Raw genomic sequence first — 16123 nt, forward strand, 5'->3', positions numbered from 1 at the left:
AGTTATTTTTCCAGACTTTTCACAAACAAACCCAAAAATAAGCTTAAAGTGATGGATCTATTTGTCGTGCTGGTTCCCTTCAAGGATTAATTACACAGTAACCTGCACACCTAATCAGGATGTTTGTGACTCACATTTCTGAGCACATGAACATGAATTGGAAGAGATTTAGTTCTGCTAAAAGTCACACAGCCTAGAATGTGGAAAACTATCATTGGACAGCTGTATTAAACAGAAATTAATGACAACTGAGGGAAATTAAACTTCATGTTACCTGTTCCTTGAGGTAACTACAAAGAGACCATTCTGCTTTATCTTAAATAAACCCAAGAAATGAAGAGTGAATATGGACCACCAAACTGCACAACTGTAAACACAGTGGAACATAGTTTTTCAGTGAGTGAAATCTTTATGTTTGAAATAATCTAGGACATTGCTGGTACTCTTGATCTCTACCATGATATTCTTGCAGTCCAATTATCACCATGGCTTTTGATCTTTTACCAAAAATCTCAAGTTTTCAAAGGATGCAGGAAGTTGGCCCAGTGGTCCATGCTATGTGAAGAGATGATGCAAGTATTTTCCAAGCTGAACTTGATGTCTATTGCTTTGCTTTCTGCAGCCAGAGAAGACTACATTCTTACCCATATGGGCTTTTTTTAAGTCATACATGTCTATGTGTGGAATCTTGAAAAAATTAAAAGATTTAGCTGCCACTTTTAACTTAGGCCAAAGGGCTTTAGATAGGTCTGCTAAAAACAACTGTCCATGACGTACTAAAAGTAATTGTGGCTGCTATGACTGAGGAATTGTCATTCTACGTAATTACTCAAAGACACACTTCAATTAACAGTGAATGAAGCTGGTTTTTGGAACTCAACAGTAAAGAGGCTATGAGGGTTAGCACATCAATGAAGCACAATAATTATTTCACTGTGCTTATTATCTAGTGCCTAAAGAAAGTCAGAACACTCAGCTGTTAAACAAGCAGTGATAAGCTGTTAGAGCAATTTTGTGCACTACAGAAGATAAAATTCTCTACAATGCTGCTCCTGGAGGAAAGGCAAATTTCAACCAGCCTAGGTGTCTCATGCGTAACAATCCAAGGGCAAAGGGCAAAAATAAGAGGTTCCCACCCAAACTCTTCACTGTGATGTACCACAGGCTGCTCCACATCCTTGTTCTGCACAGGTGGAAGATAGTCTACCTGATGTTTAGCTCAAGCTACAATTACCTGTGATTTGATTTTATCAGTGTCCATAAGTACCCAAAAGTGGGTACCAAGAGGAAGGATCCAGGCTCTTCTTGGTGGTGCCAAGCAATAGGACAAGAGGCAATAGGCATCAACTGATGCACTGAAGTTCCACCTGAATATGAAGAACTTCTTTAGTGTGCAGGTGACCATGCACTGGAATAGATTTCCTAGTGAGGCTGTGGAGTCTCCCCCACTGAGGATTTTCATAAACCATCTGGACACAATCCTGTGCCCTGCGCTCCAGGGTGACCCTGCTTGAGCAGGGAGGTTGGACAAGATGACACTGTGGTCTCTTCCAGCCACTCTGGGATTTCCAGAAGTCGATGTGATGAACTGTGGCCCACTGTGGAGAGCGGCATTCCTCAGGCCTGGTTACTGTTGAATACTGAGGATGCTATTCCTCAACCAGGGCTCATTCTCAGTCCATCTGCACAGAAACACCTGGAGAACATGGAAGCACCCAGCATCTTGCCTTTGTTGACAGTCCCATCTCATGCAGTTCCAGCCTTAACACACACCCTCTACACACCTAAGCCTTGCTCATCTTTCCCCATCCAACCATTCCTGTTCCCTGGTCATGATGAGTAAGCAGATTTGTTAGCAAAAAGGCCCAGTGTGTGAAATCCTTACTGAGTTTACCAATTTCTTCAGATATAATGCAAATAATTACTAGTAACAGTGATATTCTAAGTTGAGATTGTTAACATTAACACAATGAAGATTAGAACAATATAAACATTTATGAGGTATGAATACTGCCTCTCTTCCAGCTTAAGACTGATACACATGTAGGCTTTATCTCTGCATCACTTTTTAGAATCTTCTGCCCAAAAGAAACAAAGACTTTCTTCCTCCCTCCTCACCAAATAATGCAAAACCAGCACATTTATCTAGATCATAAGGGTTGCAAAACTGAGTCTGATGACCACTTATATCTCATGGTTCTGCTGTCTTACACATATCCTGGTTAACTGCATATATTTCTGAATTCAGAGGTAGGATTAAAAAAGACAATCATCAGTATTAAGTATATATGAGATCTGGCTAACACTAGTCAAAATTAAATGCTGAAACAGAAAACAAAAAAAAATCACAAATGTTACACCTTAAAGTTGGATTCATTAGAAGTTTAAACTTTTGTTTTCTTCTTCTAGAGTTAAAAAAAATTAACAATTGTTTAAGTACACAATTTTTAAAACAGTGGATTATGATTGACATATTTTCAGTCAATAGCCCAAATTGCTTAAACAAAATCAAATGCAATTCCTACAGTTACAGCAAATCAACAGTCATAAGAAGATATTTACAGTGCAATGTTTTAAATCATGTTCTCTAACTCACACTTCACAAAATGGCCACATAATTGATTTAAGTGTCATCTGTGAACCATGTTGTATTCAGATGCAGACCTGTTCTAGGATTCCAGCCATATTCTGCTAAGAGGCTTAACAGGAGTAAATCGGGGGTTTAGATCTATGGCCTCTTCCAAACAGGGATGCAGATGGCAGTTTCTCCTTGAAAAGACAGTCCCATTTCCAAATCAGCCCAATTGACAGCAGCCTAATGAGAGGCAATTGGATCTATACCACACAATTTGTGTTATGTAAATGCTGATGTGCTGCTAGAACAACAGTGGAAAAAAATGTTTGGCCAGAAGCAAAAAATTCAGCTCTTTTTCCTTACGCTTCTGTGACTTAATGAAGAGACACACTCTTAACTAATTGCTTTGGCAGGCCAGCAGGCTGCCTGTGCTTAATGATACCATTAGGAATTCCAGAAGCTTTCAGCTTCTAACACTAAGAACTTTCAACATGTGCTTTTTAAGAGTGAACCTTGGAATTATTTTTCTTTATAAAAGATGCTTTTTCTCTCACGTTTTCCCATTAGCTGCTGCATCAGGCATAACAATACACAAATATGCAACATGCACTTCAAACTGGGCACTTGTATGTCCCAGGAAAACTTAACACTTACACAACACCCCTGCTGACAAAATGGCATTCAGAGCAACTGTGAGTTCACAAATAATAGAAAACTACCTCCGGACATGATTGCTTCAGGCTTGCCACATACATCCACCTGCACTTTCTCAAAGCTCAACGGCTCTTCATTTTACAGGTCTGAGCTATGAACATGCACCAAAATTCCGTCTTCATACTTACAACAGAAAATGAAGAATCTAAACATCAGATAGGATCACATTTGTCCTTGTTCACACATAATTTGATTCCTTTTTTAGGCTAGGGCAACACTCTTTTCAAATTTAGAAATCCATAAAAAAGAAACAAGCAGACAAGCATTCGAAAGATGGCTGGCTTTTGTCCTGGAGGCTACTTTTTTTTTAATAAAAATAATGTAACATGTAAAGAAAAGATAACATTGCTGTAATTCAACTAGTTTTATCCCTTATTTGTTTTATGCAGAATTAACAGCTTCCTACAAACAGGCGACATTTTGGTTAGATTGGAGCAGGACTGGGGGACAACCAGAGATTTAAATGCAGATCCAGTAAGGATGCTAACATGCTCAAACTGCAGCTTCCCAAATATCTGCTTAGCAGCCTAACTGTCTACACAAAGGGATTCACTGATCCAGAGAGGAGCTGTGCATGAGCCCTGCAATACTGGCCAGGACAGCAGCTTGAACAGGGCAGGCTCAACATCAGATCACCCCCTACAGCTTTTCTTCCCCTCCAGTGTCCGTGAAGTCTCTGACGCAGTGAACAGACAGTTCTTTTAGTCAAACTGGAAATTCTACTGCTATGTTAGCAAATGCACCACTACTCTACAGCCTCAGTGTTATGGTATTGTTCACAGGATAAAAAATTGACAGTTCAAACTGTCAAGCAGAGGTCACAAACTAAACAAGCCCACAGCCTTATACATCATTACCTGGCACCCCTAGCTCTAGACCTGACTATTTAGTCAGCTCACAGTCCTCCTTCTGATATTGCTCCAATCTCAAGAGACAGTACACAATAATGGAATTATTTCCAGACAATCTTCAGGAAACAACTGCAAGGAAAGAAACACCGCTAAAAGCTACCTCTGGACATAGACAGGGCAAGATGATTAGGACCAAAGGAGAGAAGCAGAGCCCTGCCATCTGCACTCCATAATCACTTATAAAGGCAGCTCTGTGACAAATATGCTTTGTGCTTGACATTACTTCTTTTTGTGGTTCTTTATAGGCACTAAATGTATCTAACACATAATGCAAACTCTTGTACATAAATTTGGATTCCAACGTTGCAGTTGACATGAAATTTTAGGAGGTGTGATGCTCACAGTAGTGTTGTGAAGTCTGTCATGGATCAGTTTTTCTACCACAGCCTCCTAAACCACCACAGGACAACTAAAGATGTGGTTATTACAGGTATGCCAGTAGATTCTGTGATCTGAAATGACTGGCACTTCACAGTGTCAAAGAACCTCCTGCACCTTAAAAAGCACAAAAAAATATTGCAAGGAAAAAGAAAAAGTTATGCTGGTGACTGTATACATGGAAAAACAATCTTCATATCAAAGTGAAAAAGCATCTTCTGATCAAAGTCTCCTTCATTCCCAGACCATCTTGTACACAGGGTCTCCAACTTGAATCATTCCAGTTTTGTCAACAGCAAAGTATTTCCCAAAGAGAGGGCTGGTTTTGTAAATGTGTTTCTCAGATGGGTCACATAAGCGGTAACTGCAAAGAAAAAGCCCTTCTTTAGAGTAAGTGGTAGCAAAACCTACACATCAAAATATCAGTGATGAAAGAGAATACATGCAAATAATGATGCCTTGTTTTGGTCACCATACTAGGCTAAAAACAAAATAAATATTTTAGTTAAGAGAACCAAGCAGTTCAAATGCAGGGAAAAAAGCCTGACTGCATTCACATATTCATGTTTAATATACAAAAAAATATTTTTATACAGAAAAGTCAAAGAACCAAAGTTAGACTTTTAGATACATTAAATACCTGCTACCCCAAGCTTTCACTATAGCAGATATAACAGAGACAGGGAATGTGAAGTTTGCAATAAAGAAAAGAACTTTCTGAATTTTCTTACCACATAGAATTGCAAGAATTAGACTGGAAGCCAATAAACACAGACCTTCACATTGCATTACTATGTCTCACACACACTTCAAACCACTTTTAAAACACTAGTCTAATGTCTGTTGGGGTCTAGGCAAAATCCTCTCTCACAGTTTAAGAAACAGTGGTATTTTTATAACCTTTTCAATGTTTCCAAGGGCTCCTTCCTGTCGATGACCCCAGTATCTGGATTAACTGTTGTTAAAATACACCTGCAATGACACACAGTGCCAAATCAGTCAGGGCTTCTTATCACAAACCTCTTTGTTCCTATGTAAAATTAAGGTCTCCAATGTTTTACCTGCCACAACACAAGGTCCCTTTCATCTCCACATCACCAATAAGAATATCCTCCCAGGTGTCCTAAGGGAAGTAGACATTAGGCACATATTAGACACAAGCACATGTAATTGCTTTTCCAGAAGTGGCACAGTCATTCGCAAAAAGGTGCGCCATTCCAGATGATCACCTTTAGTAGCACCTTCAAAATATGCATAGTTACACTACAGTACTATAATGAAAACCCTACTGTCACTACATTTATCCAATTCAGGACACACTAATAATTCTATCCAAAAAGAGAGACACACAAGTAATGAATCCTCTTCTGCAACTTACACTTGTCTGAAGCACTGAACCTAAAGCAATTTGTTCTTGCTGTATGGGTGATAATCTGATCTGTGGCCTCTGGTAAGTCTACAGCTTTGCAGAAAGGAAATTTCTAGGGGAAGTAAGTTTTTGTTTCTCATCTACACAAGCTTTCTATTGCAAATCCTCCTTGGAGATAAAAATCTATTCCTGCTTTAGGGACTTCTTCAATTTAAGAAATAATCATCCATAGACCTGTGACCTTCATCAATGTTTCACATGCATTGATGTGAGCTGAAGCTTTATCTCTCTGGAACTGAGCTGTAAAAATCACAGAATAGCAGCTTTCCTCACCCTTGTTAGTACCAGCACACAGGGCAACTGAGATGTAAAGAAACATAACCAAGCCTTCAAACAGACATTTAAGACAGTTATTTTACCTCCTCAAAAGCACTGCAGTCTGTTACAAAAATATTTGGCCTGAAGTTCTGTATCTTAGCTTTCTTTTCCAGCCTGGTATTTAAATCGTCCATTGAAGCTTCGGAGATGATCAAGACTGGGCTGCAGTCAGGATAGGCAACCTACAGAAACAAGCACCACCAAAACCTAAGGTTGCTGTAAGAGCATGGGAGGAAAGTCACTGCATGGCAAAGAACAGATGTGGGAATCAGTGGCCTTTTAGGCTGCTCCGTTCAAGTTTGATTTTCCTGAAAGTAGGTTAACAAGGAAAACAACACACTTTTCCCTATTTCAGTCACCATGGCAATTTTTGTGTGCCCAAATTGCCTTATCACAACACCAGAGGGAGTTCTACATCCAGAACAGCCCATACTCAATTACAGCTGTCCATTCATCAATCTAGGATGCCTGGGCAGTGGGAGGGCCATATTAGCAAATAAGGCAAATTAACAGTATTTAAAAACCTCTAAACCTCCATGAAGTGGAATTCCACGAAGTGGAATTCCACAGAGGTGAGGGGAGAAAAAAAAAGAAAGAGACATTTTGGTAATAATTTTAGTATACAACCCTCCTGCCGTTCTCTCATGTTATTCTTACTCCATTCTTGTACATGTCTTTCAACCACAAGATGATCAGTATCCAAGAAATTCTGCCTTTTCTTTCTTGCTACAATTCCAGAACATCACCCCTCCTTATCTGAGTCTCTTCTGCTGAAACATTGTGTTTGTATTGGTCTCAGTGCCCTTACAGAAAAAATGCATATCTATAGAAGTCTATAATTGAGTATACCTTCTTCTCTTTGTGCAACAACAAGCAAAACACTGACACCCTAGAGATAATAACATCACTAAACCAAGGTACTCATACTTTAATTTGTTTAAAAACAGTGTGTTTGATACAATTCAAAGTATCTTTACCTGAGAAAATTCTTCAGAAAAAAAGAAGGGCAGCAGTGGCTAAAATGATATAAGGATGTCTAAGCACAGCACCTCCTTTCCGTGACATTTCTCTAATATCATACCTTCAAGCCTCTTCCACAGAAAGAGATAAAACCTCTGAAACTTCCTTGGTATTTTAATTCCTAGGCCCACAACTGTAACCAGCCTGTTTAAACATCATTCCTTTGAACAAAATACAAAGTAACACAACTTGTATCAGTATACTCCAAGACCTAACAAGGGATAGGGAGTGGAATCTTTCTGTGCAACACAGATTACACCATCAAAACATCATTAAAGAAGTCACTTTTTTCTATTCACTGAGACACAAAAGAGTATTGTATTCTGCAATGTAAAAGTTCCTCTTCAAGAATCAGTTTCAGACTCTTTAGCTGTGAATGGTCAATAGTTTAAAACCAATTTGAAGTAAAAATTAAGCAAGTCACCTCTTTACAGAAAATAATACTCACATGGTTTTAGCACACAACTACACACCTTGCTAAACTGGGCTCAATCACCAAAGATGGAAGGGGCAGGTTCTGGTGGGTGGGTGGAAGTGGTTAAAAGGACATACTTCTGAGAAAAAATGTTCATTTACCTCATCTGTGTTTCGGAAAAGGGCTATTGTGTCCTTTGACTTTCTTGGCACCATGGAGGGCTCAAAGTGCACCAGTCGACAGGGCTCTGAGTTCAAGAAGGTGGTGATCCACTGAGCCACTTCGTCACCACAGTCTCTGCCTTGGATATCCTGTCCAAACACCCTGGAGAGTCACAACACATCAGCAAGTTAGCTGGAAACATGAAGGTTCAATGAAACTTCTTATTCAAAGGTAAAAAACATAATAGTGGTAGCAATATACAGAAAATGAATCATTCCCAAAGGGCAATCTCTTTGTGGCCACTGTGTTTTGAAAGCTAAGGAACACAGACATAACCAGACAATACCAGCTGGTGAAAGAATGAGCTCTGAAATAGTGTTAATGTGCCCACAGCTGACTGCCCCATCAGTGACAGTAACAAACCTACCTGCTCGCCCTACTTTGAGGGAAAAAGGGCCTGCTCCTGCATTTGCACGACTGCTACACCAAATGACTTCTACTGAGAAATCAGCTGAAAGGTACCTAATTTCAGAAAATTAATGATAGTTTGGAATGATGTGATTAGCTACCACAACTGATATGTACAAATGTTAAATGTTATTAATTAAAAGTGTCCCTAATTGTTAAGGAAACTTTCCTTCAGATACTAGTGCTGTCAAAATTTAGCCAGAGATGAGTGAGACTCTTCAGTTCAGACTTCACATACAAAACAGCTCAGTATCTTAAAGGAGGTTAAAGATTTGTACTGGAAACAAAGTCCATGGGGCACAAAAAGCCACTGCCAGTAGAATACAAACAAGTTTATGCAAGGAACATTTTCCTGGCAAGAAAAGCTAAACCTTGACTCAACCTTTCAATAAACTTTGACACCAGTCATGAGTACTTTTGTTACACTTTTCAAAGTAGCCATTTTGACCCAAATGCACTACAGTTTCCTATCTGCAATCAAATCCTGGGCAGCTTGAAGCATCGAGATGCCCATGCAGTTCATCTAGAGTGAGCCCAGCTCCTAGGAGCCCTTCCTTTACTCATCTGGGGGAGTGATCATTAGGGTGCTGGCATCAATATCCCTGCTCCATTTGTTGGGATTCCTGTGTCTACCCTGTGACACAGGCTGGAATTAAATGTCATTGCTCCAGACAGCATACAACTGCCTTTCTCCTCCCTCCATCCCACAGCTCCTGCATGCCTTCTGACTGGTAGGACAACAGAGGCAAGGCTCTTACAGCTTCCAACACTACTGCTTTTATTCAGGAAGCAGATCTATCCTAAGCACTCAGTGCTGTAAGGATCCATGGGAATAGATCACACAATTTAAGCGTTACAACTCACACTGACAAAGGGCACAGATGAACAGCAGGAGGTTTCTTAGCCAGAGGAAAACACTCTAGCATTTGCAGAAGCAGAAAATGTACCTATACAATGGCTTTGGTCCTATATTTGACTCTCCCAAGTACAGGATTTTTAAATACCTATATAAAATTTGCAAGTGGACTTAGCAGTTTTCAAGATCAGCACATGCACAGCCCTATGCAGCCAGAGACTCTAAGGCACTGCTTTAGCTACAGCTTTCAGGGCATGAGCTCCCATGAGCACTCATCTGAAGGCAAATTTATTAAGAAATAAAAAAAAAAAAAGAAAAACAAACAAAAAAAACCCCAAAAAACCAAAAACAAACAAACAAAAAAAAACACCAGAAGAACATATCCCTAAGCTCTAAAACTGGAAAATCCAAGAAATACAAGCTAACTTTTCATTACTGCAATGTATTAGGCTATTTAAATATTCTTCTAGTGACACAACAAATTTTAGAAAAATGACATCTTGCAAACTGCATGGTTTTGCAGTGCATGTGCCATTGGCCAACACACAGGCACTATGCACAGGTTTGTAAAAGCCTGTTCCATTTCTCCAGGAGAAATGCTAACATTTGGAACTTGCACCTGCCTTGTATAAACAGAGATATTGAGCTATGCTGATCAAGGCTTTCCACAGCAACAGACTTATGCTAACAGCAAGCAAATGCAGTTCCTTGCTAGCACTCTTTTAGTTACTATTGCAGCAGCTGTGGATCAACTATCTCTTCTATCCAAAGAACAAACACTTACAGTATCTTTGTAGGGCCTTACACCACTTACAGTTTCTAAACACTTACATATTAATTGACATTTTAGCAGAGAAAAGGTATTCCTCTTCCTGCTGGCAGTTTTCCAGCATGGATTTCTATATATAGATAAAATAACTAGGCCTGCAGTCACACAACAAAACTCTAAGCACACAGCTAAATCACTGTTTGTAACCCATCCACCTGAAACTCCATTGGGGTAGCACCTACAGGGAATGCCCTAAGTCCCTGGGATGCCAGTCTTTTCCTTGTGACCTCAGGGTAAACCTTGGACTACCAAGTTTTTAACTGAGACACCTCAGTTAAATGGCTAAAGACAGGGGCCAGGGAGTCTAAACTCCAACATCTCACCAGCTTTGAAAGGCCAGTATTCACGCAAAAATGCTGATGCACATAGTGATCAAGAAATACTCAAGTTCATGACTGAGGCTCTGAGATGCAGCTGCTCACCCAAGCAAGAACAAAAACACTAGAAGTAAAAACAAATAAGCAAACACAACATTCTACAAAGAAGATCACAGTTCATTTGGCAGACATTTAATGCATGGTCTTTGATACTGTGTCATCTTTTCCTGAGATTTGTTTTCACCAGTGTTTAGCAGATTAAAATTAAAGCTTTCGTTATGACAACGATTCCTGGCCTCCTGTGTAACACATGCCAAACAATTTCACAGAATTACAGAACAGTCTGGATTAGAAGCAACCTTAAAGAACACCTAGGACAACTCCCCTAGCTTAAGCTGATGCACCTTGCACTAGACCAAGGTGTTCAGAGCCTCATCCAAACTGACCTTGAACACTTTTAGGGATAGGGCACCCACATCTCCTCTGGGCAACATGTGTCAATGCCTCACCACCCCCACAGTGAAGAATTTCTTCTTAATAGCTAATCTAAACCTCCTAACACACAGTGCCTTATCTTGTCAGTACAGGCTCTGGTTTGAAGTCTATCTCCCTGAAGCAGAAAGTGAGAAATACCCACACAGAAAAGACACAGAGGTGCTGAACTTTTACACTCCGATTTCTGTATAAGAAAACGTGAAACATTTCATATTACATAAACAATCCTGAAAAGAAAAGCACATGAGAAAGACAGCCCTGAGAGAGAGGGAAGGGGGAAAGAAAAATCCTTCTTCAGTACCTGCAATTGTGGACGGGATTTTTCTTGGGGAGCTTTACAGGCACGCTTATCTTCTCCATGTCCCCGGCCTCCAAGATCAAGTGCCCGTTTTCACAATTGGTAGAAATAAGGACGAGCCGCGGCTCCTGGCGAGCTGTCACCATGTGCCCGTCCTCCCTGATCACCAGCCAGAACCTGCGGCGGGACGGGGCACAAAGGCGCCCAACAGCGTTAATGCCGGGCCCGGCAGCACCCGCACGGCAGGTGCTCCTTCCCAGGCCCTCAGGAAAACAAACACCCGTCAGCCGCGGAGCCACGCGGAGGCCCCAGGGCCCGGCCGGCCTACCTGTCCCGCATCTCCCCGCTGCGCAGCCCCATCGGCGTCACCTGCGCCCGCCGCACAGACACCCCCCGGCACGACTTCACCGGGTACACGAAGAGCCTGAGCACCGTCCCGACCCGCTGCAGGCGGCGGCGGCGGCGCGGGCCGGCCCAGCGCCAGGCCCCGAGCAGGGCGCCCAGCGCCAGCAGCGCCGCCGCCCCCCAGAGCCAGCCCTGCCGCGCCGGGACCGCCGCGCCCCACGGGCCGCTCATGGCGACTGGGCCCCGCTGCGCGCTCGGAGCGGCCGCGGGTGGGTGCGGCCCGGCCCGGCCCCCTCACACCGCCCCTCGCACGGCCCCGGCCCCGCCCGGCCCTCCGGGCCCTCAACCTGCCCCGGCGCTGCTGCGGGCTCGGAGCCGCGACCTTCGGTGCCAGAAAGGGGGCGGCGCAGAGGGGCAAATACACGACTGAGCGTCCGGCTTGGCAAAGCACCGGTGAATGATGTGTTCCGTCTGATATCCGGGCTTTTAGTGGAAGCAGCGCTACAGGAAGTGTGGGCTGTGTGGGAAGACACAAGTGCGTCAAATTCATGCGTTGGGTTTGGCTCGGGAAAGAGGGGAACAGGTGGATGGAGGCGTGGAGGGCAGCAAATGGGGTGTCCAGTGCTGTTCGGCCACCTTGGGACATCTGCACACCCCAGCTGCCTGGTACCAAACTCTGAGACCCCTTCCGAGAGCTTCCTGTTTGTTGGCAGGGTCTCAGGGAAGTTGCTTTGTGGGATACCCAGCTGCAAGGCAAATATGGTATCAAATACAGGCTGGAGTGGCAAATGTCACTGTTGCCACAGGTCTGTTCTCACAGGCAAAGCAAGAGCTTTAGGATCTGATGGCCAAACTCACAAACTGAAATTTTTATGATAAGTGTGCTGAGAGCAAAGTCCCAGGATGCAGAAGATGGGAAAGCTCAGTGTTGGGCATTTCTGGGAGATTCAGACAGCCCAGCCACAATGGATTACTGGAAGTACTCCATCAGCAGCATCCTGGTGGAGAGGGACATTGAAGATGAGGCTGTTGTGAACCCTTTAGATAATGGGTACGTGCAGGCAATCAAGCCAGGAGAATTCCTCACGTTGACCTCAAGAATCACTTGATCACAGACCAGGATTGGAAAATGTTCCTGTCAGTGGGAATCACCGTAGATTGTAAAAAGTATGGTGGGATTTGTGAAAACCTGGTGGATGAAGACAATGTGATGGATATCAGAAGCAAAGGCAGTGGCAGCAGATCTATCCCTACTGGCATGACCCCAAAACCCGATCTTCCTCATGGGCAAAAAGGGAGTTCACAGAAGAGTCCTTAATTAAAAGGACCAGGATATGACTGTGAGCAGGAAATCAAGACACAAATAATGCCAGAGACAGACAGCTGCCTGAGCACAGAGAAGGGAATTAAACCTGATTTTGTTGCAAATGTCTTTGCCTGCTTCTTTCAGATGAGGGGTACTGGGCAGGCAGCAGTGCTGGGACACCAACAGTCCACCTGAGTAGGTGTGGTACAGAAGGGAGTAATGTGTACATTCCTCATCAGGATGCTCTGAATTACTTTTGCGGTCTCCCAGCCGTTTTGGGTAGTTGCTCTTGTTATTCACAATTTACTAATTGATGTTGGGGTAAAGGTCCCTGGTAATATTAGCTTTGTGAAAACACAAGAAGGAGGGCAGTGCCTTTGCACTCTGGTTCACCCCTTTGCTGTTTAAACCATGCTCTGATTTCAGTCATGGGTTTTGGGACCTTTCCCCTTCTAAAAGTACACCACAACTTGAAAGATAAACAGAACTTGTGTTTATTTTGAATCTGCCCCCTGAACAAACAAACAGTTCTGGAGATTAACTACTGATCAGCAGAGCCTTATGCTGCTGTTGGATTGTGTGGGGGACATGCAGAGACAGCCTGCTGCCTGCTCACCTTCTATGTCACTTGAAACCCCTTCTTAGGCTACTTTACTATGGAGGACACCCTATCCTCCAAATCCCTGGGATCCCGACATAGCTCCAGGTAAATCATAGGTGTTAAATTGCTTGGTCTGGTAAAACCAGACCTGCCGCACCACCTTCAAATCATTGACCCACTGGGTCAAAAACAATTACTTGTGATTGCCTTTATGACTCCTCCACAGACACAAGAGGGGAGCCAACCCCACTGAGCGGACTGAGAGCCCTTGCACTCTTTGGTAACCATAATCTTCTGGTTTAACATGGAGTCTATATTTTGTTGAATTTAATTGAATTCACACAGAGAACTCTAATCTGCACCTGCACCCACATGAGCAGAAAAATGCTATAAGGGGAACCAGGCGTCTTCTGTGTTAGCAAATGTTCAACAAAACTGCAGCAACTGTCTCATGTCTGATAAGCAATGCTTGCAAGCAGGAACCAAAATATACTAACTTAAGTACTAAAGAGATAAAAACACAAACTGGTTTTAGAATTTAACTAGGAAAGCAATGGTTCACGGGAAATAAATGAAAAAAACAAACAAACTACTATTTATGCTGGCCACTCCTGACAAACATTAATGCTTATTTTCACGAGCTTAAGGCAAAAATGAGTAACTAACTCCTGTGGTTTCTTGAGCACAGTATTCTCCACTGTGCAACTGCAAAGTGCAGAACAATTTTGCTCTCTGAACTTCTGTCTATGAGGCATCAAAATAACAGAATTTAACAGAATTTTGAGATAGTTTTTTCTGAAAAAAATGTGTGATTTACTGATTGCTTGCTTCTTTTGGGTGCCAGGGAAAATAGGTCTGAAGCACGTATATACTCTACCAGCATGAACATTTGGAGAAGTAGAGACCTTGATGGTTGTGAGAAGCTACAGCTCCTTCCTAGTTGCACATTACGGGCAGCACAGCCATGTACAGAACCAGATTCTTTTAGTTCAAATTACTTTTTAACTGAATTCAGAAATAGCTCACATTGGCTAACAATTGGGTATTAATTTAGAGAAAAAAATATTTTTAAATCCAAGAAGGACCTTAAGCTTTCATTCCCTAGATCTACTGACCTAAGGAGCCTAGGGAGATTTTATTTAGACCAGCCCTTCTGTTACATTCAGGCCTAACTCTTCTTGAAGAATATGGTGAAAAGGAGCTTAAAGAAAAAACAGAAGGCAGCAGCATCTGTATAATCTCTCTTCTCTTGCTATGAAACAAGGAACACAAAATCAGAAATAGGTGCAGACAGCACAATTGTGGCTAAATGTTTCAGGTCTGAGTCTGCAGGCTTTGAGGAAAGCCCTCTTCACCCATGCACCAGGTATCTCCCAAACAGCCTCCAGTAAACAGCCTGACCAGCAGGTTTGTTTCATCCTCCACCCCAGGCACACTGGTGCTTGCCTAGGAGCCATCAGCTCCTTGTACTCTTAAGCAAAGTGAATAGAGCCACTTGGACAAAATAAGTACTGGTTTTGTTGCAATCCAAACACAGCCTCTTGTGTGACAGAGCTGTTTGTTGTAGCCAGAGCAGGCACAGTATTCCTGCCCTTAAAAGCAAATAACCATGTTTTCAGTTGCTGATAACATCATCAAAGTTCAGGACAGTTGTGCTGACATTCTCTGCACCAGGGTCTTCCGTTGTTTCAGGCTTCCTTAAAATGTGTCTGATCACACGAAAAATTCACAGTGTCAGAATTGCAGCAAACTGGGGCTGGGCTCCCTCAGTCATGAAAGTAGATAATGCTGACATAACTTTAAAAAGCATGGTGTTAACTCAGTAGCACAGGACAAATTTTCAAGTAGAAAAAAATTTACGGAGAGTGTAAAAGGCATATATGCCTTCAGATGTAGTGGGATATTTGAGATAATTCTAGAGACAAACCTAGGCACTCTTGTAGCAGCAGCTCAGTCAGAGGCCTAAGATGAATGATGAGGAAAGAGTTGAACAATTTTACTTGTTTCCACTAAAAAAAAAAAAAAACAACAAAAACAAAACCAAAACAGCTGGGGATCTTCTAGGTCTTCAATATGTACACAGTGCTATACTTTGGAAAGATATATATTACCGCATTGAGGGGAGAGGTTTGGATGGACATTATGAAAAAAAACAGTGACAAAGACAGCAAAATGCTGGCCTCAATTAGGTGTCATTGTGTTAGGACGGAACTAAATGTAGCCTGGGCTTGTCTCAGTAAAGGAATTAAATGCACACACCAGGGATATGGCAATTATTTTTTTCAGTGACTGTCTGCTAATTGAGAAAAAGGCAGGGATGAGGGGATAACATGGCCAAGTATGCTGATTTCAACAAGATGTGATAAAAATCACATTATACTCTCACACACAAAATAATATATCCTTTTTCCAAAGTTAGAACAAAAAATAATTTCAAAAAAATCCCTTCACAGAGAGGAGGGGAGGATAAAAGCATTGCTGTTTTCTCTTAAAATCCTGAAGGAAATCAGAGTTCAGTGAGTCATGCACTAGAAATGAGCTCATTGAAATTCGTGTGTAGAAAAATCTCAGACAAGTAATTGGCAATGATAGAGTCATAAATAGAGTCATTAATGATAGATGCCTTTTAATAGAGCCAGAGCAAAGAAATAAAGTGATCTCTCTTTTTTGATGAGGTTTTTCCTGT

General features: G+C 42.1%; 1 protein-coding gene across 1 annotated transcript; it reads right to left on the reverse strand.

Moving 5' to 3' along the window:
* Window positions 1–2367: 2367 nt before the first annotated feature.
* On the reverse strand, window positions 2368–11821 carry LOC137471348 (mitochondrial amidoxime reducing component 2-like). Its single transcript, XM_068185584.1, has 7 exons — window positions 11514–11821; window positions 11189–11362; window positions 7922–8084; window positions 6367–6507; window positions 5640–5701; window positions 5479–5550; window positions 2368–4942 (listed from the first exon to the last, which is right to left on the reverse strand). The coding sequence occupies exons 1-7, from the start codon at window positions 11759–11761 to the stop codon at window positions 4813–4815; spliced, it is 990 nt and encodes a 329-aa protein (XP_068041685.1). The 5' UTR covers window positions 11762–11821; the 3' UTR covers window positions 2368–4812.
* Between the last annotated feature and the right edge of the window lie 4302 nt (window positions 11822–16123).

This window comes from Anomalospiza imberbis, chromosome 3 (assembly GCF_031753505.1).
Source record: "Anomalospiza imberbis isolate Cuckoo-Finch-1a 21T00152 chromosome 3, ASM3175350v1, whole genome shotgun sequence".
NCBI lineage: Eukaryota > Metazoa > Chordata > Aves > Passeriformes > Viduidae > Anomalospiza > Anomalospiza imberbis.

Coding starts and splice junctions, on each gene's coding strand:
- LOC137471348 (XM_068185584.1), bottom strand. CDS start 11,761: ATGAGCGGCCCGTGGGGCGCGGCGGTCCCGGCGCGGCAGGGCTGGCTC. Junction 6,508..7,921: donor TTTTCCGAAACACAGATGAG/GTAAATGAACAT, acceptor TTGTTTCTGTAG/GTTGCCTATCCTGACTGCAG. Junction 5,551..5,639: donor GGGACCTTGTGTTGTGGCAG/GTAAAACATTGG, acceptor GTGTCATTGCAG/GTGTATTTTAACAACAGTTA.